Source organism: Larimichthys crocea, chromosome VIII (genome assembly GCF_000972845.2).
Source record: "Larimichthys crocea isolate SSNF chromosome VIII, L_crocea_2.0, whole genome shotgun sequence".
NCBI lineage: Eukaryota > Metazoa > Chordata > Actinopteri > Sciaenidae > Larimichthys > Larimichthys crocea.
The window spans coordinates 15020197-15044801 of NC_040018.1; the positions used below are offsets into that span (position 1 = coordinate 15020197).

The 24605-nt window shown below is 39.2% G+C and overlaps 1 protein-coding gene across 1 annotated transcript; it reads left to right on the forward strand.

The window, feature by feature from the left end:
* The first annotated feature begins 1307 nt into the window (after positions 1-1307).
* On the forward strand, positions 1308-15518 carry fes (FES proto-oncogene, tyrosine kinase). Its single transcript, XM_010741406.3, has 18 exons — positions 1308-1607; positions 2274-2447; positions 4527-4623; positions 4766-4949; positions 5424-5561; positions 5655-5774; positions 5937-6059; positions 7023-7218; positions 9180-9260; positions 10172-10381; positions 10559-10681; positions 10987-11040; positions 11626-11744; positions 11822-11916; positions 12055-12178; positions 14718-14875; positions 15010-15132; positions 15239-15518. The coding sequence occupies exons 1-18, from the start codon at positions 1383-1385 to the stop codon at positions 15379-15381; spliced, it is 2487 nt and encodes an 828-aa protein (XP_010739708.3). The 5' UTR covers positions 1308-1382; the 3' UTR covers positions 15382-15518.
* Positions 15519-24605: the final 9087 nt, after the last annotated feature.

The following is a 24605-nucleotide window of genomic DNA, read 5'->3' on the forward strand; positions in this document are numbered from 1 at the left end:
TCATTTTGAAAATGATAAAATAACGTGACACAATGAGTTTTAACACATCTTTAAAATGATTACAGAAACCGATAAATGATTAATATATTTTCCAGAATTTAGTCATATTATTATTTCATAGTTTCATTTGTATTTATTCAATTCAAATTTTTTTTGATGCAACAACATTCATTTCTGCCTCAGGGTGAAATGTAACAACTGCTGATCCCTTAACTTTTCATCTATCGCCATCACCAGGTCAATACTTAGTTGTTGTTTTTGTTTGTTTTTTTTGTTTTGTTTTTTTTGTCCGATACTCTGGTCTATGAACAAATTTCATTTTAGTTGTTCTTTGAATTTTGTATCCAGATTATCATGCTGACATACTAAACTAGGACGGTGAACTTGGTAAAAAAAAACTTACTGCTTACTACGCACGTTAGCATGCTTTGCATTTAGTTCAAAGCACTATTATGGCTCACAGAGAGTGTAGCCTCACAGAGCCGGTAGCTTGGACATAAACTTAGACTCTTAATCTTGTAAGAAGTCAAAGCATCATATGTTTTTTATGCAAAATCTTTTGAACATCACTCAGTAAAGCATGGCTGTCTGTTGCATATCATCACAGTGTATGTTGGGCCCTTTTTGGTATCCAAGTGAGCAACATGTATCTAAGTATAAAAGCAGACATTTCCTCTGCGGTCTGTAGAAACGTGCCTGAGCTGCGCAGCACTGTTAACACATTTTTGTTCCATCTTCTCCCTTTTGTGTATAGTAATGAGTATATTTGATGATGTGTGGCTGGTGTAATTAAGCCAATGAGTTTACAATGGAGAGGTTGTACCCAATAGCAACCATGTCATAAATACAAGTAATGGAGCGAGACTGGTCTCACACTGTGGTACAGAGAAAAATGAAAAGATGTTTTATTTTTTTCAACACCATCAGCAGGTTTCACACTCTGATGTGGTCAACAAGCAATAAGCAGTTAACTCGTTTGACAAAACAGCATGTAGAGAAGGTTGCTCAAAGTTGAATGCTATCGCTCAATATCTATAAATCATTTCAGTAGTAAATACAAGTAAGTAAATGTACATTCTTGTTTTAAAAAAGATGAACATTGGTTTCTATAATATGTATTTCAAGCTCAGTGCTCTGTTTCATGAAACAACTTTAAAATGAAAGCAGAATTACAATTTCAAGTAGAGGTACATTCAAACATATGACATGAGGAAGTACTGCCTCACACAGACTTTTTTTCTTTTTTCTCACAGGGAAATGAAAGCACTCTGTGACCACAGAGGACTAACAAGTTGGTCATTTGCAGCTACCTCAACACTCGGTTTGTGTCCTGCTTGTGAGAACACCGAACTGCTGTAGACGGAGAGTCTAAATATTCAGAGATGGGTTTTGGGGAGGACCTTTGGTGCCCCCAGGCACATTCAGCTGTCATGCGGCTGCTGGACTCAGAGCTTCACCTAATGGAGGTCATGAAGAAGTGGATGGGGCAGCGGGCTAAAAGTGAGCGTGAGTTTTCAGTGCAGCTGCACCACATGACTGCCATAGTGGAGAAGCTAGACCGGCCTCAGCTCGGTGCAGGACTGGACTACATCAGCCAGCTCAACAAGGTGAGGACTCATACACCTGAAACATCAACTGATCTTCTTTCATTCAAGTGGGAGACAGCAACTACACAATGCACAGAATGTGACTTCAGTTTATTTCATATTTGTTTTTTCAAAATCAAGATGAGGTTCAACATCATAAAACAAAAATGCTTCCTATATAAAGAATTTATGAAGCAGAATGTTGATTTATGCAGTATCCAGATCAGAAATTAGCTTGTGAATTTAATGCTGTGCTGGTGCTGCTATTTACAGAAGTTTAAAAACTACACATTACATTAAACATAATTGGAAAAGACATCTGTATTTTCCAGAGTGGGTACATGACCCATGGCCTTAACCTTTTTTGTCACAATCTATTAATTTGATTAATTATTTAAATTTGTAAAGATGTTCTCAAAAACTAGATATTTAAACATCAGCATATATATATATATTATATATATATATATATTATATATATATATATTATATATATATATATATATGCTGGCCTCCAATGCAAAAAAAATTAGGTTTGTTGTTCCATCGTCAGATATTCTCAAATTTTATTTAAATCTATTGAATATTTTTATGACGCAGCTCACATCTTGAAAAAACAAACAGAACATAGTGAGCTCTATTTATTCACGTTCTCTTGTGTCTTCCTGAACTCTGTCCCTCTGTCAGTCTTGGGGAGTGCTGGTCTCTCAGACGGACAGTCTTAGTCAGGTGATGAAGAAATGCTCCGAGGATCTGCTGGATGGTCCCATCAGCAAACTGACACTGCTCATCAGAGACAAACAGCAGCTCCGCAAAACCTACTCCGAGCAGTGGAACCTGCTGAAGCAGGAACTGAGCAAGGTTTGTGACTAATACGGATGCAATAATTCTAGATTTTGATGGTACCATTATAGTCTTGGGGGGGGGGCACAGTTTCACAATAATGTAATAATTTAGAACACAACACTACCAATGTATAAAACCACAGGAGCACGTTTGTTTGCAGTTTTAGTGAAAATGAAAGTAGGAAACTGAGAATGTCCATGTGCTATGTCCTTGAAGGGATTACACGCTGTGTTAAATTCATAAACACCTCAATACTGGATTTCATGCTTTGTTGCGCTAAATGCCTAACTTTGAATTCACAGCTACAGTTTGTAAGTGACAGACACACTTGGTGTAGCCGAGCCTTCAAGGTTACAAAACTGTGATACTTTGCACTACAGTTAACAATAAAATCAGTTCATTAATGCATACCTGGTGACTAACACACACACATTATCATGCCAGGAGGAAGGTGAAGCTCTTACAAAAGTGCTCACTGCTTAAAGTAGCTGTTGACCTTTTAGTTGTTGAACTTTGATTACCATTGCTATTTTCAGAGGCGGTCCTGGTTACATTTACGCCCTGGGCGAACTAACCCCACTTGTTGTGTTGCAAACAAAAACCAGACTAGGTTGCCTATGGGGGAAATTAGTTGCATGACATGATGTCAATTCTAATAGTTGCTAGTTCAGCAAAACTAAATACGACCAAATACAGTCATCTAATAAACACTCGTCATCATTAACCACTATACCTTTGCCGACGTCCGTCACTCAACCGGAGTCACATGAGGTCACGTAGATGACTGAACAGATTTTTTTTTTTTTTTTTCACATAATCCAATTAATTACATGTAGGTATATGGGTCTATGTTAATTCTAGGAATGAAATACAATTTATTTGAAGCAGTTTGTGTTGTGTGGCCTGCCGCCTGGGATCAGTCTATCACCCTCCCCCCTCCCTGTGGCTCTTCTGACACACACACACAACCTGTATGACTCTCAGCAGTAAGTTGACGTGACAATGAGAGCGCCCACTCCACTAACATGACGTGGAAATGAGAAGTATAGAAAACTGGCAAGTTTTTTTTTTCTTTTCAGGGCGCTCACATAGATTGCGGTCGCCCACATTGCCCATAGCAAAAACCGGCCCGGCTATTTTGCAAAATGCAAATGTCTCTTATTCTCAGAAAAAGATAATGTTGATGTGAAGATCAATGATGATGATAATTGTCAGTGGTCCAAGAACTGATAAACTGAACTGCGTAAACTCGCACTTTTCTCACACACGTTTACATTTTATGCATCTTTAAATAGTTATATATTTAAAAATGATCATCAATACTTTTGTATTTTTGAGTTCAGTGTTAATTCTCACAACCTGTTCTGTCATTTCAAATGAAAGTAAACATATTAAACAGTTATAGTCTTAGAGTATTCACATATATGTCATGAATCTTAATAAGGAAAGTGTTATCTTAAAATCTATTTCCTGTTTTTCACAAGTCTATCATCTCTGTCTGCAGATGAGTATTGCAGTGCCAGCTTTATAAATAGATAGAAGTCACATGAAATGAGGTTCAATAGACTGGAAATAGTGTGTGCAAATGCATTTTGATCAAACTGATGGCTGCTCTGCACTATTTTTATTACCCAATTACACCAGGCAAATGATGTGTTCATTTCCAGTGATCCATATTGGGTCATAGTTTGGCCGTCTAGCTGGCTGTTTTTTTAATTTCAATTTTCTTACTTTGCTGTGCAGACGGAGCTCATATGACTTTATCTTTTGTGCATCACCGTGTGGTTGCACAATAGCTAGATTTCAAGTCATGACTGCAGCTGAACAACAATGTCAAGAGATGTTATCAGGTAGAGTTTTGAAGTACTGCCACCAACAACACAACAAAGGTCAGATCATTTCCTCGTAGGTCTCTCCTTTCGTGTTCCTCTGCAGTGAAACGGTCCGCTGTCCATTTCCTGTGTTATGCTGTTTTCACACTCATGTAACTGCTTTTAACCACGTAAATACCAGTTCTGAGTAAAACCCATCCTTGTGACATCTATTTTCCATCTGTTAACAAATGCTGTTGTGTGTGCATGTGTGCTGTTTCAGGTAACCCAGACAGAGCTGGAGAGGCTGAAGAGCAGCTACAGACAGGCAGTGAAAGATGCAGCTCAGGCTAAGAGGAAGTACCAGGAGGCAAATAAAGGTGGGGAATCCTGGTATCGTGCACTTCTCTAAATAGAATAGAAAGTTTCACACTGATGGGACAGACTGGTTTTGCTTTTGTCTTGCGTGTAATTTGATATGTGTATTTCCATCATGACGTAATGCCCCTTTCATGTGTGCAGATAAAGAACGAGACAAGGCTAAAGAACGTTACATAAAGGCCTCACTGAAACTCTACGAGCTGCATAATGATTATGTACTGTCTGTGCGAGCGGCTCAAGTTTACCATCAGCACCACTACAGTCAGATTCAGCCTGCACTGCTCAGTGCACTGCAGACTCTGCAGCAGGAGATGGTGCTCATACTGTAAGATCACTTACACTACAGTAATTCTTTGTACTGCCTTTCTACTTGCATTTAGTGGACTGTTTTCCATTCATACACAATAAAAATGAGAGGAATGCAAACCTCAAAAACACATAATCAGCTAAACCACAGGAGTTTTCTCCTTTTAAATACAAATCAATGTCTAAACATTTTCCACAAACTGCTGGTTTCAACTTTCAAGCAGCTATTTGTTTTAATTAATGCCAAAACAATACTTCGAACAACTTGTGTGTTGTTGCTTGAGATATGACTTATTGTTCACTGTACTGCATACAGTGAACAATAAGTCATATTTATATATTTGTCAGTGTTGTGTTATACAAATACAATACAAATATAAATACAGTCCATTTACCATTTGAATTAGACTTACAAACATGTTCCTTGAAATCACTGAAAAGATCATCATTATTTTGTTCAATTCTGTTTTACACCTCCTGACCTCTGAACCAGAAAGGAGATCCTGCAGGAGTACTTCGATATCTCCACTCTCCTCCACCATGAAGTTGTGCGGATCCACAGGGAGATGTCTACTGCTATAACTGCAATTGATCCTCACAGCGAATATGAGAGCTTCATCCACCAGAACAGGTAGACTGAGGAAAAGCGTCACCTCAGATGTTAACAATACAGTCATGAAAGATAACGCTGCTGAGCAATGATACTGTGTTTTTGTGTTTGGAGGTCTGTAGGGGAGATTCCTGCCTGTGCAGACTTTGATTGCAGTCTTCTGGAGGACACTGAGCAGCTAAATCCCAGAGAGATCGAACTGAACGACCTCACGCTGGAGACAATACAACACAAGTGAGAGCAAGCAGCACAATCTCATCCAGATGACTAAACTCCAATTTCCTTTCTTTTAAAGTCTCAAGTACTTCCTTCTCCTTTTATTAACCTCCTGTTTCTTCTGACTGCTTTGCATAAGTTACTTCCTCTACTTACATTATTTCTGTCTCCTTCTTCCAGACTGACTGCGGTAGAGGAGGAACTACTGGATTTGGCGCGGACTCTGGCCTCCCAGCAGACCTCGCTCGAACATCTGGAGCTGGAGCTGGAGGCAGAGCAGGAAGGTGTCAAGAAGGGCCAGAGGTGGGCGGACCACAGACTCAAGGGAGAATCAATGATGCTCTGATGTTATATTCAGAGGTTATAGAGGAGGTTTCAAAATAAAAACTCACACCATTTCATAGCTGTGGAAACAAATTACAAAGTTTGCCTCTGCGGGAAGTCCTTCCCATCAGGAGAGTTCAGTATGCTCTTGGCTGGGCAGCAGCTAATAGCCAGTGTGGTCTCAGGAGGCTGTAAGTGCCTTATAAATTATAATACAGCAATATGAAAAGAGTTATAGAGCTCTGTTCCCTAATTTGTCTTGGTTGATGAAGCTGTCTGAAGGTGTTAGAGGTTTGCAGTCCTGTGGGAGTGATCGAGTCATTAACAAGGTCCTGGAGAACAACTGAAAACAATGTTTATTTGCAAAAAGTTGATGCCTTTAAAAAGCAGTTGGGAAGCACATATGGTGCTGGTGGTATTCGTGAGGTGAGTGGAGTATATGTTGCCCTTTGGTTTATACTTTGAAGGAACATTTTGTGAATCAACACTGACATGCTGTATGAGGTTGACCTCCTGTGAACGCCTGTGTCTGAGACTAAGCACACTCATGTCTGTCTTCCTACTCACCATCACTTCTTGAAAAGTCAAGCAGTAACATGTTGGTCCAAACAAAACTGTTCAGTAGAAAATTAAAAAAATCAAGTCAAAATCAATTAAGTGTTGCTCATGTCTCTAGCAGGACTCTTGGGCCATTACAGGTCTTATTTGCTCAAAATCCAGTACGAAGGCTGGCTAAGCTGTCGCTAGAGAAGCCTTCTTATCGATTGCATTAGTCAATAGGAAGCATCTACAAACCTGTTTGCACAGACAGTCACTTTATTGATGTCTGTGTGCTCTTGTACTGTCTTCTTGTGTCGTATTATCGACTTGTACAACCGTTTTTGTTGCTGACACAGAAAAGGTCCCACACAAGTTTAAATTTACCTCCCTTCACTTTGGCAGGGTCTATCAGTTCAGCAAGAGACATGCAATGGAGGAGTCCCGGCAGCAGGTTGCTCTGTCTCAGGGCATGAGAGTCAAGCTGGAGGTTCAGAGGCTTCATCTGAAGGAGAAACTGGACCAGCTCGGCTCAAAAGAACCTCCCTCTGCTCTAAAGTTGGATGCAGACACTGTCTCACTTTCTTCCAACGCTAGTAGTGTATGTTTTATCTTTCTTTTCTTTGTATTTTTTATTTTAGCTTCTATAATTATTAGTTCAGTCAGGTTTAAAAAGGAGGTTGTGGGTTGCATGTATCCTAAAAACAAGCCAGGGTATGAGTCACTAGCTACATGGCGCCAGAGATTGCAATGTTTGGACTGATGTTCGGTCCAGCACTTTGGTGCAGACTAAAATATCTCAAGATATTACATTCAAAGGCTGTTTTTATTTTATTCTAAAATATCTCAACAACTATTAGATTTATCTATATTAGATTCTGTACAGATATTCATTATCCTGAGAGGATGAGGCCTGTTTTGAAACAAAATGACATTTCCCTTTAGCCTCAGCTGTACTTTGTGTTTATTGCTAAATAGCAAACATTAGCATGGTAACACAGATAGTGAACATGGTATATAACATTATATTTACTTAATATCAGTGTTGTCATTTTTACAAGATCACTTTTTGATGGTTTCTGTCTCTTCGAATCGACTGCATTTTTTCTTGTTTTTTCAAGACCAGTCACAACTACAGCGATATCACCAGCGTTTCCTGTTATTCACCTAATAATTTTTTCCCATACATTATTAATGAATTATTAATTATTAACTGAAAATACTTACGCTTACACTTCGGCCAAAACACAAGTTTCACTTTTAATTTGCGACACTGAAGAGAGTGCTGAAGAGAGTCAAACAGGTTGTGGTGAGAACTGCAAAGAAACAGTTCAAAAAGTTGTTCTACAGTCTGTAGTTAGAGGCTAAACACCTGCGTGGCACAGAAAACTAAAGAAAGGACAGGAGAATTCAGGTCGAGGTTTGACCACAAGACCACAAGCCAACAGCTGCAAAATTTTTCCAACAAATCAAACTCAGTATTTTATGAGGCAGCTCAAAAAAAAAAATGGATGTGAACTAGTTCAGTTTTGTAACTAACTTCCTACTAATAACCTGATATAAATAAACATAACACCCTCCTCCCTTGTTACACTGTCCCTCTGCAGGAAACGCTTTGTTGTTAAAATCCAGTTTCTCTAATAACCAGGTTTAGGCTGCTCTGGTTTCAGTTGTCTCTACAGTAATAGAGTTGCACATGTTGCTTGCTGATAAATAAACTGTTTTCAATTCACAATATCATTACTTAATTTTAATATTTAATGTGTTGTTATGAATGGTTAAAAATAAATAAATAAAAATATATAATAGGCTATAAGTAGACGCTGTGAACTGTGGCTGATACAGCTGCCAGCGGTCAGTTATCGGTCTGAAAAATCCTGATCGGAGCACCTTTAATATTAACCATAAAGTATTCAGACAAGAAAATGTATGAAAGAAAATCTCGGGGACTGTGTCATAATAAAATTGTTCACAAGAGCACAAAGTTCCTCATAGATCAAGCCTCTCAATTTTGTTCTCAAAGTGCACCAGACACTAAAATGTACAACATATTCTTTGGTGGAGTACGCCCCTGGATCTCATAGATGGTCTGTGTGAAGTCCTGTGTGAAACATCACTAAATGTGCTTGTGCATTTTTTTGTTAAAAGTAGGCTATTTACTGTCTGGTCTTGGTCTTGACTTGGTCTTGGTTTAGGTGGTCTTGACTACTTTTGTAGACTTTTAGTGTTTGATTCCAAACGCACCAAATTTGTGACACGAAAGTTACTCAGGTCCACATCTTTGTTTTTTATAGCAGCTATTCATATTAACCATTCATCAACCATTTCAAAGTTAATCCATAATCATAGCCCTGCTTTCTGTACCACTAAACAACTATTTGTAACTGGGCCTATTTTTTGCTTTCATTATGATAGTAAGAGAAATTAAAGAAATTAGGGAAGAGAGGGCATTTTATGTTGGATGCAGACAGTTTTGTGTGTGTATATGTGTGTTTTTTTTTTTGTTTTTTTTTTTACATGTTTACTGACCAACATAATTTCCTCTTGATCTCCTTTTTTCAGGATCACGGCCAAACCTCCACCAAACTCCTCATGGACGGGATTTTAAACAATCTGAGTGGCCTATTTAAATCCAAATATGAGGTAGGTACTGAATTACAGTCGATTAGATACAAAACAATGATAGAGAGAGTACAAGAGCTCATACTGACCTGTTTGGCATCATACTGTACACACTAAATAATATCTATTTGTCAGGGTGTCATTGGAGGACACTTGTTCCATGTGAAGGACACTTCCCTTCCTCACTTTTCCACTTCCCCTGTCCTTGACTTCTATTGCAGTGCCTGTTTTTGTAGGCACAAACCTCCCACCACACAACAAACAATTCATCATGTTTTGAAGAAAGTGACAGAGTTAGAAAGTGTATCCACTGTGCGTCTGAGTTCATTCAAGAACATTATCTTTCTTTGGGGTCTCGTGCTCCTGAAGGCATCATTGGACTTATTGAGGTCAGCTTTGTCGGTCAAGTTACTCCTTTCCAAATTCTGCTTGACCTAAAACTAAGTTTACTTCTCAGGCAGGCAGTTTACATTTCATTGTTTTGTCATTGATGACAGATGATAGCATGCAGGCAGCCATAGCACAGCTGTCCTGCACACATACTCTCAACAGGAAAAGGTCTTGTGCAGTCAGTCTTTCAGTTTTTTATCTGTCAGAAACATCAGTTGTACCAGAACATCTTCAGCAAATAATATTTTGCTGTCAACAATTCTCCAAACTTCAAGCCTAAATTATTCGCTGTTTTCTTTAAGTGTGAAGTACTTCTCACTCTCCAACTCCCAACTCTGTGCTACACTGGAGGCATTGAAGCTGGCTGAGTTAGACTTTAAAGTATTACAGACTCTTCTTTGAAGTATAACCAGATAATCTCTGCAGAATCACCCTAAAATCCACCATCCATCACTTCTTAGTGTTGTTTTTTTATTTGTTCTGTTATTGTTTCATTATTCTCAGCTTTAAAGATTCTGCTTTTCCTCTCTTCCTGCCTTCAGGTGCTTCCGGGCCTTAACACTGTGCAGGAGGTGGATCGTCCTTTGGGGCAGCAGGACTGGTACCACGGAGCCATCCCCAGACTTGAAGTCCAGCAGCTGTTGAAGAATGATGGAGACTTCTTGGTGAGGAAGAGTCACGAGAAGCAGGGTTATGTGCTCTCTGTGCTTTGGGATGGAGCCTGCAAGCATTTTCTCATTCAGAACATGGATGTAAGTAAATCTGCTGAACAGAACAAAACACTTCCACAATCTATTTAAACAATCGTTTAAAAAGCTATTTTGTCATTGTATGTTTTTGTCATTATGTCATGAAGGTTTTCTCCTTTCCTTCCTGTGTGTTTGCACATCAGCTCACTTGTGTAAATGCTTTTCCATGTGTGTCAGTAGAATATGTACCGTCTGGATGGAGACAGCTTCCACAGTATCCCACAGCTGATCCATCATCTACTATCATCACGACAACACATCACCAAGAAGTCTGACATAATGCTGAAGAGACCTGTAGTAAAGGTACACACAAACGTACTCTTTCCTTTGCCTCCCTTCTTTTGTATGTGTATTATCCTTTATAACACACTATTTTAACAAATTAATTCCTGTTAAAGTGCTTCGATAGTTGTCACTTTAACAAATTAATTCCTGTTAAAGTGCTTCGATAGTTGTCACAGATGAGCACATATGCAAATCCAAACTTACTCTCTGTTGATTTTTATTTAAATTCTCTCCTCCTTTCTTTCCTCTCCTGCCTTGCTCGTTTCACAGTTTAAAACGGCACTACTTTGTGTGTCTCATTGTTTATTTTTAACCCCTTTTAGGACAAGTGGGTCCTGGAACACGATGATATTATCTTGGGAAACCTCATTGGACGGGTGGGTAAACTTAACATCTGTTGACAGAAACGTAGTGTTAAGCGAGGAAAAGCATAATAATATTTTTTTATTCATTGCATTTTGTTACGCTTATTAACAGAATTAGCCATGAGTATTGTCACCATGTGTTGCTCTGACTCTGACTCAGATATGTGAATATATTTGCATGAAACTTAAGTTTGGTCAAATGGCAAGGAAGACATACTTACAGTATTTACTTTTATTGCCTGTGAGCAGACAGAACAAGAGGCCACCCCTTCATTACTGGTTTAAATGTGCATGTTACCATGTGAATATTGTATTAAAATAGGCTCTGAAAAGTGCAAATCCATCTTTCAAATTTAACTTTACGGCCAATTTAACCAAAACGTTGTTTGAAGGACATTTTTAAAGGACACTTAACACAGTGCTGCCTTGCCTTTTGATTTCCATTTATTTCCATAGTTAAATACTTCAAACTGGATAGAATTAATGAACATGCTTATCTCCCATTACCACTGTCATCATAAATGTGAGCACACATGATAACAGTTATCAAAGAAACTAGTCAATCTAACTGACCATGTTGATGTCTGCACTACACAGGGTAACTTTGGAGAAGTGTACAGTGGTCATTTACGCTCTGATAACACTCCTGTAGCAGTAAAATCCTGTAAAGAGAACCTGGCCCCGGAGCACAAAAGCAAGTTCCTGATGGAAGCCCGGTTAGTACACACACACACACACACACACACACACACACACACACACACTGACCCCACTCTGTACTCCTCTCTCATAGAATCCTGAAGCAGTACAACCATCCTAACATTGTGAAGCTGATAGGAGTGTGCACTCAGAAACAGCCCATCTACATCATCATGGAGCTCATTCAAGGTAAATATGCCTTGTTGGACGTTATATCGCTCAGCTTGTTTAACCAACAGCTTTGAGCTTTATTGTACCATTATTGCTTCCACACTTTGTTCCTCCATCATCACTCTTCATATACTCTGTGTGTCTACACATTTCAAGGTGGTGATTTTCTGTCCTTCTTGCGGCATGAGGGTCCCAGTCTGAAGCCTAAGTTGTTGGTCAAAATGACAGAAAATGTAGCATCTGGCATGGAGTACCTGGAGAGCAAGAAGTGTATCCACAGGTGACTCACTCTGTCTGTCTGTCTGTCTGTCTGTCTGTCTGTCTGTCTGTCTATCAGAGCCCCCTTGGTAGGGACAATAATTAAAATCATTAAATCAAGAACAGGTACGTTTGTGATTTTCTATCATTTAAATTAAAGACACTAACATTAAGGATTTAACCATCTATAGAAAATCTAAAGCCTGCAGATGAGAGAGCTCTAAACTTTAATACTAAGCCATCTTGACAGTACAATGTAGAATAGCCTGATGTCTCAATTTGGATACTTATGCTACACTGTAGATTGTGTGTGCTATGTACTTCCTGGTGTAGTGTGCTCATTTGGGCAGGGTAGGGTTGTCTCAATTTGAATATGGGCACTTACTAGAAAAAAAACTTTTTAACAGTCTTTTATCTTCTTCTTTGCCGAACTGCAACTGTGCACAGCACCAACATTTGACTGCCATAATCTAAATCTAAAACATACACAACATATTTGTTTATTGCGGTATTAACTGCAACCGCTTCAGCTCTAGCACCCACCATTTTCACAATACAGGGGCTCCCTTCCTTTCTACATAGCGTAGTGTCCAACGTTTCACACTTAACTTTTTTACCCTTATGAGTGCAATATCTGGATACTCACAGTACACTGCATTTTTTCATAACTGACGTTGTGAACTACACAGGAACTCACAAAAGAAAGTGCAAGTACGCAAAATGAGACACAGCATGACAGCCTAAAAATGGAGGAAATTATTGTAGCTTACTAACTGTGTTGTACCACTCGATGGTTCAGGTAATCTCCACTTTTGTCAAACTATTTCACTAAAGAGCAATGGTTTGTAGACAGTTAAAATGGGATTATATGACACAAATATGTGGTATAAACTTTTTTAACTCATTGATCATTCATTGATTGACTCATTGATCAACGAATTTGCTAAATGACTGTTAGCAAAATGCAAATGCTCGCACAGAGCTGTTATGACTGTCTAGTTAATAGGAAACTAAAACAGCTACAGCAATTCACCAGTAATGGGCAGGGATATTATGGTGTAATTCATTTTTTCCATGACATGTTATATGCATGTCTGACAACAAGCCCCCTAAAACCTTTAAATGCATTATCAGTCATCATGTAAAAATGTAAAAATTAATAAAATATTCATTTTAAAATGCATTGATTCAGCATCTCCTTTGTGTGTAGGTAGATTATATATGTCCAACAAACAATGCACAAATGTGATCTGACTGCATTGATCTGCCATTCTTCCTGGGGAAGTAGCCAACGTCCCACTTCCAGTTTGAGAGAACGGCTCATATGATTTCGTTCAGTGTGGGTGTAACGGTCACGTTCTGGATAAGCAAAAATCTCTTTGTGGTAAACAATACTTTGAAGTAAAGTGTTTCAGGTTGTCATGATTGGAGAACAAACCAAAAAAAAAAAAAAAACACTGGACAGTGCACTTTGTCTACAGACAAAGCCACCATGAGGAAACATATATAACACAGCATAGCAGTGTGTTTGACAAAAATGGTTCCAGTGAAAAGTAATTATCTGAATATTAAAATGTGTTCATTTTACATAAAGTGCGCTGTAGCTGTCATATAAACTACGGTGGTACAAGCTGCAGCCAGATTACTTCCCTGACATTCACTTCATTTACAGAAACTGTAAACCAACACTTACTACTTCCTCATATGCTAATGTAGCTGTCAAACAGCTGACTGAAAATTGTTTCATAACAGAATGTCCATACAGACATTAATAGACACGTTATTTTGGTCCACAAAAGGTTCCCTCTCTGTAGTCCTTTGTTTTTTCCCTAAAGTAAAGGTTGGTAGTATAAAAGAGGCAGTCAGCTTAATATAGAAGTGTTAAAACCTTGTACACTCTTGCACACTGGTAATACCATTTTAAAATCAGCTGTATGAGGAAGGAAAAAAAATAGGTGTCAAACTGACTGTAGCTGCACAGACATAGCCTCTGAGCTGGAACTTGTGATAAAAATCACATATGGTGTTTTGTATGTTTGTATGTAGCCAAAAGGTAACAAAAACAAGCTTTTGTTAAAAGAAATTTAATTCAAAATTGAGATCCGAATATATAGCAAGAATAAGTACGCCTGAAAATCCTGTAAATGGTGGTATTGTACGCCTGGTGTTTGTAGTGTTTTAAGGCGTCTGTTGTTGAGTGGGAGTGATTGCTGTGCTTTGGGTTAGGCATCAGTGGAGGGTGTCGATGCTCTGGAGAAGACATGAGGTTGTGACACCCGGCTCATTACAGGAGCTCTGTACAATTTGCCCAGCAGGGATGGATCAGAGCAGACTGCTGGTAGCTGTTCAGCCTGTAACGCTACATGTCAAACTGCTTCACACGCAACACCAGAGACATGACAAGAACGCCTGTTCTCTCCCTCCTTTTAGCCCTGTCTGTTTTTCTCACTATTTTCATACAGAGCGTGATATTTTTGTATCTTTTGTATCCAGTTTTCATCAGCCTCTGCATACATCCCTCTTACATCTTTCTCCCTCTGTGCTGTTGTCTTATTTTAAAGAGACCTGGCAGCAAGAAACTGTCTGGTTGCAGAGGGCAACTTGGTGAAGATCAGTGATTTTGGGATGTCCCGGCAGCAAGATGATGGTGTCTACTCTACAGAGGGCGGCCTCAGACAGATCCCTGTCAAATGGACAGCTCCTGAAGCCTTGAACTATGGTATGCCAGAACTGCCTCTGCTCCAGTCACAACCAGAAACATTTCTCCTGACTCTTAGCCAAGAGTTCATTAAAACTGACAACAGACCTGTGCCTGTGCCTTTGTCAATACTGCCCCCTGCTGTTCTTTTGAAGGTCGTTATACCACAGAGAGCGATGTCTGGAGCTTTGGTGTCTTACTGTGGGAGACCTTCTCCCTGGGAATGACGCCCTACACAAGCATGACCAACCAACAGACACGAGATGAGGTGGAGAGAGGTAAAGAAAAAAAACCCCAGAAAAACATCCTACATTGTGCTTTTCTGAAGAAAATATGTAGAGTGCCAAGAGTATCTTTATCCCTCTTTTGACTGATGTGTTTCAGGATACCGCATGCCTGCTCCACACAGCTGCCCTGTGGAAATCTCCAGGATAATGAATAGCTGCTGGCACTACGAACCCCGAAACAGGCCGTCTTTCAAGAAACTCCGAACTGAACTCAGTGTCATATACAACAAAATGTTTTAACACAAGCCAGTGTGTATTGGATTAGATGTACTGAAGACTTGGGTGTTTTTCTTTGATCTGTAATTAAATCTGTAACTGTCTTGTCTGTGATTTTGTTTTGTTTTTCTGAAAATATGTGAAAATCCAGTCTGAACACAGACATGCACACTGAAAAAAAAAAATACTCAAAATATTGTGCTTGTTCTGGAAATAAACTTTAAAATGTAGCTTTGTGGATTGCATTTAAAATAAAATAGGATAAAAAAATAAAATAAAATAAAATCAGTGGACCAGCTGATGGCAGCGTTTTGTCTCTTTTTTTCTTGTCCTGTTTGTCTGCTTTGCAATCCTCCTCCTTCCAAGAACAGACGGTTGTCCTCAACACATCTGTGTCATTTGTGTAAGCACATATTTGTGCTACTTAAACACAGCATCTTGTACCATTACCATAACTGCTGAAATACATAACACCCATGTAGTGTTATGTTGCTGCAGATTAGACCCAAAATAACCCCTGTTTGAAACACAGCCAAGTCTGCGGCTGTGTTTCAAACAGGGGTTATATTAGATGGAGGTCAGGAACTGGGACTGGCCGACAAGGAGGAAATGGCAGAGCTGAAGCAGGGGAATCGTGAGATGGTAGAGGACAGGCAATCTGGGCTGCCAGGGGAGAAGTAGGTGGAGAGGGCAGGCAGGCAGATTTCTGGCAGGAGGAGGAGGTGGTGGTGGTAATGGTCCTGTGCACAAAGAGACTGCTTAAGAGCAAAGAAAGCTTCCAAACTTCCAAAAGAGGCCTGTGGGTGACACAACGATCTGGCAAAGACTGGATGAAGAGCCGGGGTAGATATACTGATGAGTTGATTAGTGGATTAGTTGCAGGTGAGACAGATTGGCAGCTGTGATGATGGTCACTCAGGGAGACGAGACAAACACAAAAGGGCAGGGGAAAACAGAGGAATGACAGGAAATGAGGAAAAGCCACCACTAGACTATGACATGTGGTCTGTCTCAAAGAAATTTGTGCTTAAATGTATGCAACAAAAACGCTCCAAAAATACATGTGTGTGTATCTGTTTAGTGCCACACTGCTGACAGAGAAAATTAGTGACAAGTTGGTGAATATTGTGGAGCATTAAGAAGCTAAAGAGACAAATATTTCCACATGTGCAGAGTTAAAAGGAAAGTATTTGACTTGAATGCTAATGTTGCTTCATATTCTGCTGGATGTGCACTAACAGGTCTGCAATTTCAACTTAAAAGGTGATGATGTGTCAAAAAAAAAAAAAGTCAGTTAATGTAGTTTAAATAGTACAATAGTGAACTGTAGTGTAGTGTTGATGGCAGTATGTGTTCACACCTTCAGGATATACTATTATATAATATTAAATATATTCCATGACACGGTTTAGTGGTCCTGGACTAATGTTAATGTTAGTTTAAACAATAGCCAGTCCAGAACATCTTGACTGGGGGAGCCAGGCAGGAGCACAGGGATAGAGGTAATAGGTGAAATGCTGATGATTTTTGCCAATAGCTTACATTACATTAAGCCACGTTCAGTTTACAGAATGAATGTTAAACAGATGAAGATGATAGTGCACCAGAAACTATTTACCTTTTGAACAGGAGTTTGCTGTTATTTTGACAAACAGCACACTAAAGGATAAGATATAATACAGAGGATAGTGTATTATCACAATCTACCATGATCACAAGCAAAAATTTAATGTAGAAATCAAACTAAATAAAGCTGACGTGGACGTTTTGTTAACAGTTCGCCTGTGGTTTTATATTCTGCACTGATTTATGAACATGGTAAAACTATTTCTTTGTGGCAACACTGTGACATTCTCTAAGGAAGGCAGTCATTCATTAGATAGTGTCACAAACTGGGCCAGTTAGTGGCAAAAAGGGAGTCCACACATGAAATAACAAATCAAAATTAATTTATTAGTAAATCATTTAACTTAATAAGGTAAACTTAATAACTAATAACTTAATAACTTAACTTAATAAAAATAAACCAAAAGTATGTATGAAATGTAATGTGAAGGGACAGTCATGTGTGCAGTGGAGTATGATGTGTGAAGTGTTGAATGCTGGAGAAAGTAACCACAGTACAATAAGAGCGCAGTAAAGATTTACGCGTTTGATGGAAACGCTCTAGGCGCCCTGTGATTGCGCATGATAAGCCGAAGCTTTACTATGCTTAATGTGAAGCTGCTGGAGGATTTTGGCAACCATGCAGGACGTGGAATTCGAGCCTTGATGGCTCTGAGAAATTTTTGGTATCCCAAACACCGGAATGAACTGTGTCAAAGTAGTTATAGCTCGGAGTGGATACCCTGGGCCCAGTATTTCAAAACTTGTAATCTGGATCAGAAAAATACGGACAATGAAATCCTCCTCTTCTCAGTCTAAATCAACGTAATCCTGCTGACTTTATCTGAGTATTTCAAAACATTGGCAGGGTGGATCACCATGTGGATCACCGTGATCCCGACCTGCCTGGATACGGATGTCCAAATCTCCCGTCCCCGCCTCTGGATCGAAACATAGCAGACTACCTCACGAAAGGAGCACGACTTCAGGTCAAAAGTTTATACGAACGACAACCAACATATCATGCAAGCCAACTTCTTGAGTTGTCACCAAATTCAAACCAGGCCGTAGAGATCTCTGATTGAGCCATTGACTTGTGTGTCAAGCAGCTAGCGAGGTAGTCGGAAGTACACAATACCTTAACTCTTTAAACTAACACCAGCCTGTCCCGTTACCCCTCTAGGGTTCATTCAGAAGTGTCAGAGTGATGATGTCATGCTTTTGTGATAAAGATATACTCATACAGCTTTTCTGTCTTCTACTTTCAGAGTCCACTCACAGCCATAGACCACTCAGCTATTAAGGACAACCACTGGAAATCCTTGGAAACGCGTTAACTGTACATTTAAGATTAAGTTATTGGATTTTGTATAAAGTGCTTGAAACTATTACTTTCATGGTATATAGCTTGGTCAGTGACACAATTAGAAACATTTATATCTAATTTCTCCCTTACATAGAAGGCTCTCACTAAACATAATTATGGTCATTTATAGCAAAATAGCATCTGATTTGATGAAGTAAAATAATCAGTTTGTACACAAACACTGAAATACATCGCTGCATGTTTCAAAATCACATTTAAGCTATTTCCAAACATTTTAGAAATGCATTTTTAAGCTTCTGACTGAAGTCAAATTTGTCTTCATTTAATCAGAACAATGAAAATATACCTTAAATTCTTGTAAAGTGCTCCAATATATGCAGCATGATATAAACACACTGAATGCACACATCTCATAGGTGGTCAAAAATATTTTACTATGTTTTAAAATTCTTACAATGAGGCTACTTTAATTATTTGTTAAAAGTAAAACACTAACACTTTAGATTAAGTGTAATGAACACCTTGAGTAACAATATCTAGGATAAGTGGAGCTGAGACTTTGTCAGTCTAAGTGAAATCCACCTCTGAGCCTTTTATCTGGATTCACGGGAAGATTGGATTACCAGAGCAGGATCCTGATCTTCAGGATTGAAATACTGGGCCCTGGTTGTCCGTGAATAGCACACCTCTAACGCCCCCAGTGAGGTGACTATTTCAGTGAAAGTAGCAGCCACACAGTGTGATGAAATGTCAAGTACTGTGCGAGGAAATAGATAATTGATTAAACATGTACAAGACCAAAAAAAAAAAGGAATGAAGGAGTTATTATTATGGTTATTGTTATTATTGTTATTATTATTGTTATTATTTATCTATCAACTGTTTGTTGTTAGAAAAGGAAAGGAAATTAAAAGCCTTTTGCTATTTGTTACCATCTGGTAGGCGCTTATAAGAAAAGCTTTTTTGTATGTGAAGCGGGGTTTCTCCCCTGTTTGGAGAGAGATAGATAGTTATACCGCTAGTCTGAGCCACCAGCTGGTCTCTAAGTCTAGTTTTGACTTAAAGTTAGGGGTATGAAAGCACTGCTCCTGTGTTCTTAGGGAAGGTTTTTGTGTTCTTTATGGGGTGTTTTATCAGCTCATCTGTCAGTTCGCATTTATTGAGTACACATTGTCACAGTCATGCAAAATGTTTTTATTTTCATTTTATTGTACATATGGTTTATGTTGGCCGATCTACATGGACACAGCAATGTAAAAGTTAAAATAACTAGCTGGAATGTAAGAGGGATGAACAGCCCACTGAAAAGAGGGAAGGTGTATGCGCATTTACGTGCACTCAATCTTTAGGAGACGCACATAAAAAAAACAGCAGCAAAAATACTTTGTCCCTCGTGGGCCTCCCAGGTTTATCAATCAAACTTCAGTACAAAATCTAGATAATTATCAATTATGATAAGAAAAAATATACCATTTATCCATTATCAAACCATTTCAGACCAGAGGGGTAGGTATGTGATAGTCAGTAGGACTCTGAACGCCATACCGTTAATATTAGTAAATGTTTATGGGCCAAATTTTGATGACCCGCTTTTTTTTCAGAACCTCTGCAAGGCTTTGCCAAATTTAGCGGATTCAAGTGTAATTATGGGTTGGCGATTTCAACTATGTTCTGGATCCCATTCTTGATCGACAGCACTCCCAAACCAGTACTAGTACATGTAGAAACAGTGGCACACTTAATGATCTTATGCAGTCTTATAACCTGGTAGATATCTGGAGGCTTCTTCATCCCACCACAAAGGATTTTTCCTTTTTTTCCACAGTACATAAATTCTACTCTAGGATTGATTTCTTTTTGGTGGATTCTAAACTGTTACAGTCAGTAATCGACTGCACCTACCACAATATACTAAAATCAGATCACGCTCCTGTTTCGTTAAGTCTTGACTTGAACCACAAGAGAGGTGAACATAGCTGGCGTTTGAATAATGCACTATTGAAAAATAAAGAGTTTTGTACCTATCTCTCTAAAAAAATAGAAACATATTTAAGCACCAACGATAAGTGCGATGTACTGTAGATGATTCCACTCTGTGGGAGGCCATGAAGGCTGTCCTTAGGGGCCATATAATATCGTATGAGATAGCTGAGAAAAACTAAACTATCTAAACTAAGATTGACTGAAATTGATGATCAATTGACCAAGCTAGAAGCTTCATATAAAACTGAACGTAAAATAGAAGTGCTTAATAAAATAACCGCTCTACGGTATGAATATAATTCTATAATGTCAGAGGGTATTAGCTTGCCAGCTGAGGCAAATGCAGGCTTCCAAAGCCATACATTGTATCAAATCTGAGAGAGGTACTTTGCATATGGACCCAGTGAAGATCAATGAATGTTTTGCAGATTTCTATGCTAATGTTTACAGGTCACAGGGCGACCTAGATTCTCAAACTTTTGCTAATTTTTTTGAGAATTTATACCTACCCAAACTGTCATTGGACTCAGTCGATATGCTAGATAAAAGTAGCAATCTGGATGAGATTACACAGGTTATCTCTTCGTTCCCCAATAACAAGGCGCCAGGTCCGGATGGTTTTAACGTAGAATCTTTCAAAAAATTTGGCTCTAAGCTGTCACCTTTGCTCTTACGGATGTTCAACCATACGATGCTGACCTCTGGTTTGCCGCCTACCTTATACAAAGCTAATATCTCGCTAATTCCAAAGCCAGGTCATGACCCTCAGGGGGTGTCATCATATCGCCCATTTTCATTATTACCCATCAAAACCAAAATTCTTGGTAAAGTTCTGGCCAATAGACTTAAGAATTGCATGTGTTCTATCATACATCCAGATCAAACTGGCTTTATGCCTGGTCGACATATGTATTTCAATCTACGCCGACTTTTCAACGTATTATATGCCAAGCATTCAGGAGAGGCGGTCGTTATATCACTTGATCCACAGCACGCCAAGTAGTAGTAGTAGAGTGGCCCTATATGATGTCCGTGCTTAAAAGTTTGGATTTGGACCCTCCTTCATGAAATGGATTGAAATAATTTATTCACGACCGACTGCATCAGTTATCACCAATCAAAATATCTCCCCTCCATTTGCAATACACTGCGGAACCTGCCAGAGTTGCCCCCTCTCCCCCTTTCTGTTCGCAATCATCATTGAACCGCTCGCTGCTAGTATCAGACAGAGCCCTTTATTCTCCCCCATTGACATGTTTGGCTATAAGCACTATCTTTCGCTGTATGCAGACGATATCCTCCTGTACATTTCACAACCCTAGGTATCAATACCTCCTCTTCTGGCTCTCATTAATAAATTTGGCAAACTCTCAGGATTCTCCATCAACTGGGAGAAAAGTGAACTTATGCCAGTCTCTGCAACTGTTGAGAAGGAATATTTACAATCTATTACATTTAAGAAATCCTACAAAACTTATACATATTTAGGTGTGACTGTCACCAAAAACCCAAATGAGCTCCTCCGATTAAACTGGCAAAGTAAAATTGAGAAACTCAAAACCAATATCGAGTTTTGGAAAACCCTCCCAATATCCATGGTTGGGAAGATGAATGCAATCAAGATGATCGTATTGCCCCGCTTTCTCCATCTTTTCCAATCCATTCCATGTTTTATTCCATTATCATGCTTTAAACAGAGACTCAATCATTATGCCTTTCATTTGGAGTTATAAAACTATTAGAATCTCTAAAAAACACCTATCAAAACCAAAGGGTATTGGAGGGTTTGCATTACCAAATTTTAAATTATATTATTTGGCTGTGCATCAGTCATGGTGGAAAAAGGGTGTTCAGAAAGAATGCTCTGCAAAAAAACTTTACCCGCTCTTCTTAACAGTCCCGCTGCTGTTAAAAAGACATACTTTATTAACAGTTTTGTAATTGGTAACACTATAAGAATCTGGAAACAGATAAAATATCACATTGAGACACATTGAGGGTCTGACTGATAACGTTTTCCTCCTCTGGAAACAGAAAGGCATTCGCAACATAGATGATCTATACATTAATGGCATTTTTGGATCATACTCACAACTTATAGCTAAATACGACATCCCTAGATCTGGCCTTTTTCGATTCTTTCAAATCCGAAATTATCTCAGGATACATTTACCCAACTTTGAGATCTTGGCAGACCATGGGGTCCTTGAGGCAATAAACAAATTTGACCCTGGTGCTAAAGGGGCAGTTTCATTCTTTTACCAGATTCTGCAAAACAACACTTCATTGAATACAGCAAGTATTAGGCAGGCGTGGAAGGATGAAGGATGAGCTGAATGTAGAATTGGAAGAAAAAGTACGGGATGAATGTCTGAAAAGTATACATGACTGTTCTGTAAATGTCAGGCATTGCCTTATGCAGTTTAAGACACTACATATACTCTATTATTCCAGAGAAAAACTGCACAGTTTCTTTCCTGATGTCTCACCCATTTGCAACAGATGCAAGTCTGTGACTGGTAATTTAGTACACTCCTTTTGGTTATGCAGTAAATTGTACACATACTGGAAAAATTTTCATTGCTTCTCTATGGCTTATGGGAAATGTTGGGAGCCTGATCCGCTCGTAGCCATTCTCGGGGCAACCACCCCTTTGTCTTTTGCTGATAAATATCAGAAAAAGGCTATTTTGTTTGGAACAGTGATTGCAAAGAAGTTAATCCTTCAGACCTGGAAGCCGGACACTGCACCCACATACGACATGTGGCTAAGAGAAATGGCGAATATGCTTCACCTGGAGAGATTGAGACTTTGTAATGAAGACAGAGAAGAAATGTTAAAAAAAATGTGGGACCCTGCAAATGCTCCAAAGAAAAGACTAGTGTGTCAATGTGAAATACTGGTGACCTTTTATTATTTACATACCAAATGAGCTGATTCTGTTCATGTTCTATTTGTGTGTATTGGGGTGGGGGGAGGGTTTTGTTTTGTTTCCCCTGTGTGTCCTGTGTTTCTTACAACAGCAACAACAACAATCATCAATGTATTTCAACACTGTACATTCAACATTCATTTGAAAACATTCGTTTTTAGTGCAAAATTCATTTGAACACATTCATTTTTAGTGCAGTATACATTGAACACACTAAACATTTAGGATAGAGGTAGCCGGCTGAACATGCTTTCAAGTATAGGCCTACACTGACTGACTGAACAACAAAATAAAATAGGTTGTAGAACAAAGAGCAAAGCAATGCATTGAATGCCAAAAAAAAATTACATCTTTTCCTGGAATATTTGGCACATTTTGATGTGTGTGCTTGTGAACTCTATGTCCGACTGCATTCTCCTGTCTTTCCTGTTTTTCTTCTACACTCCATGGTACAACTTGAAGCACTCAGCGTGCAGTGGTACTTTGCATTTCTCACATGCATAGGTAGTGCGTTTCTCACAATGGCGACATCTCTGGAACCGGTGCATTGTGTTAATTGGCCAGTGTTGTATCTTGCCTGATCTTCAACAGTAGCACTCAGTAGAGATCTTTCCATGGCTCAGTGGTTTCGTTCCAAACCTTTGCAGAAGAGACTGTGAGACTATCTGTGAGAAGATGAGCAGGTCGAAGGTCCCTCCAATAACATCTCTGTAAAAGAGATGGCCATTTACAAGAGCACTGTTGATAGACCATGCAAAGATGGGCCACCACCACTTCTTTGACCTGATTGAGATATGGTATCGTGAAACCTGTAGGTTGTGAAGGTCTACACCACCCATGTGCTCATTGTATCGGCTGATGCATTTTGGTTGTTGGACGTTGTCAAAGGCACGTCGATGCCTGTTCCATCTCTTGACAGAGGTCTCAGTGTATGTTTCATCCATATTTGTTGCTACTGTGACAATGTTATTGTCTTTCCAACGGACCAGCAGCTTCTTTTCTTGACACAGAACCTCAGAGGTTCCCCTGGGTGACTTCATGAAGGCATTCAGTGGTGCGAATGGGACATCAAACAGGCAGTTCTGCCTCATGGTTCCAGAGCTTGCATATCCTCTTTTTGTCATCTCATCCATGAGTGAAAGAGTGGTAAAGAGGTTGTCATGGAAGAACTTGCAACCCTGAGGCACCTGAGCTTGCTCTGCCAAACCTATGACAACACTGGGTCCCTGACCCAACCCTGTCTCTGGGAGGAGAGTGTGCGATCCACAATATGGCTCCATGTGGTACATGTATCCACTGGATGAGGCGAGGCTCCATACCTTGTAACCAAAACGAATTGGTTTGCCTTTGATGAATTGTTTACATCCATGTTGACCGTAGTATGAGATCATGCTCTCATCC

Excerpts from the sequence above, each read along its gene's own strand:
- fes (XM_010741406.3), top strand. The coding sequence starts at position 1,383 with ATGGGTTTTGGGGAGGACCTTTGGTGCCCCCAGGCACATTCAGCTGTC. Across the intron at positions 6,060-7,022 it reads GGTGTCAAGAAGGGCCAGAG|GGTCTATCAGTTCAGCAAGA; the intron begins GTGGGCGGACCA and ends TCACTTTGGCAG. Across the intron at positions 15,133-15,238 it reads ACGAGATGAGGTGGAGAGAG|GATACCGCATGCCTGCTCCA; the intron begins GTAAAGAAAAAA and ends GATGTGTTTCAG.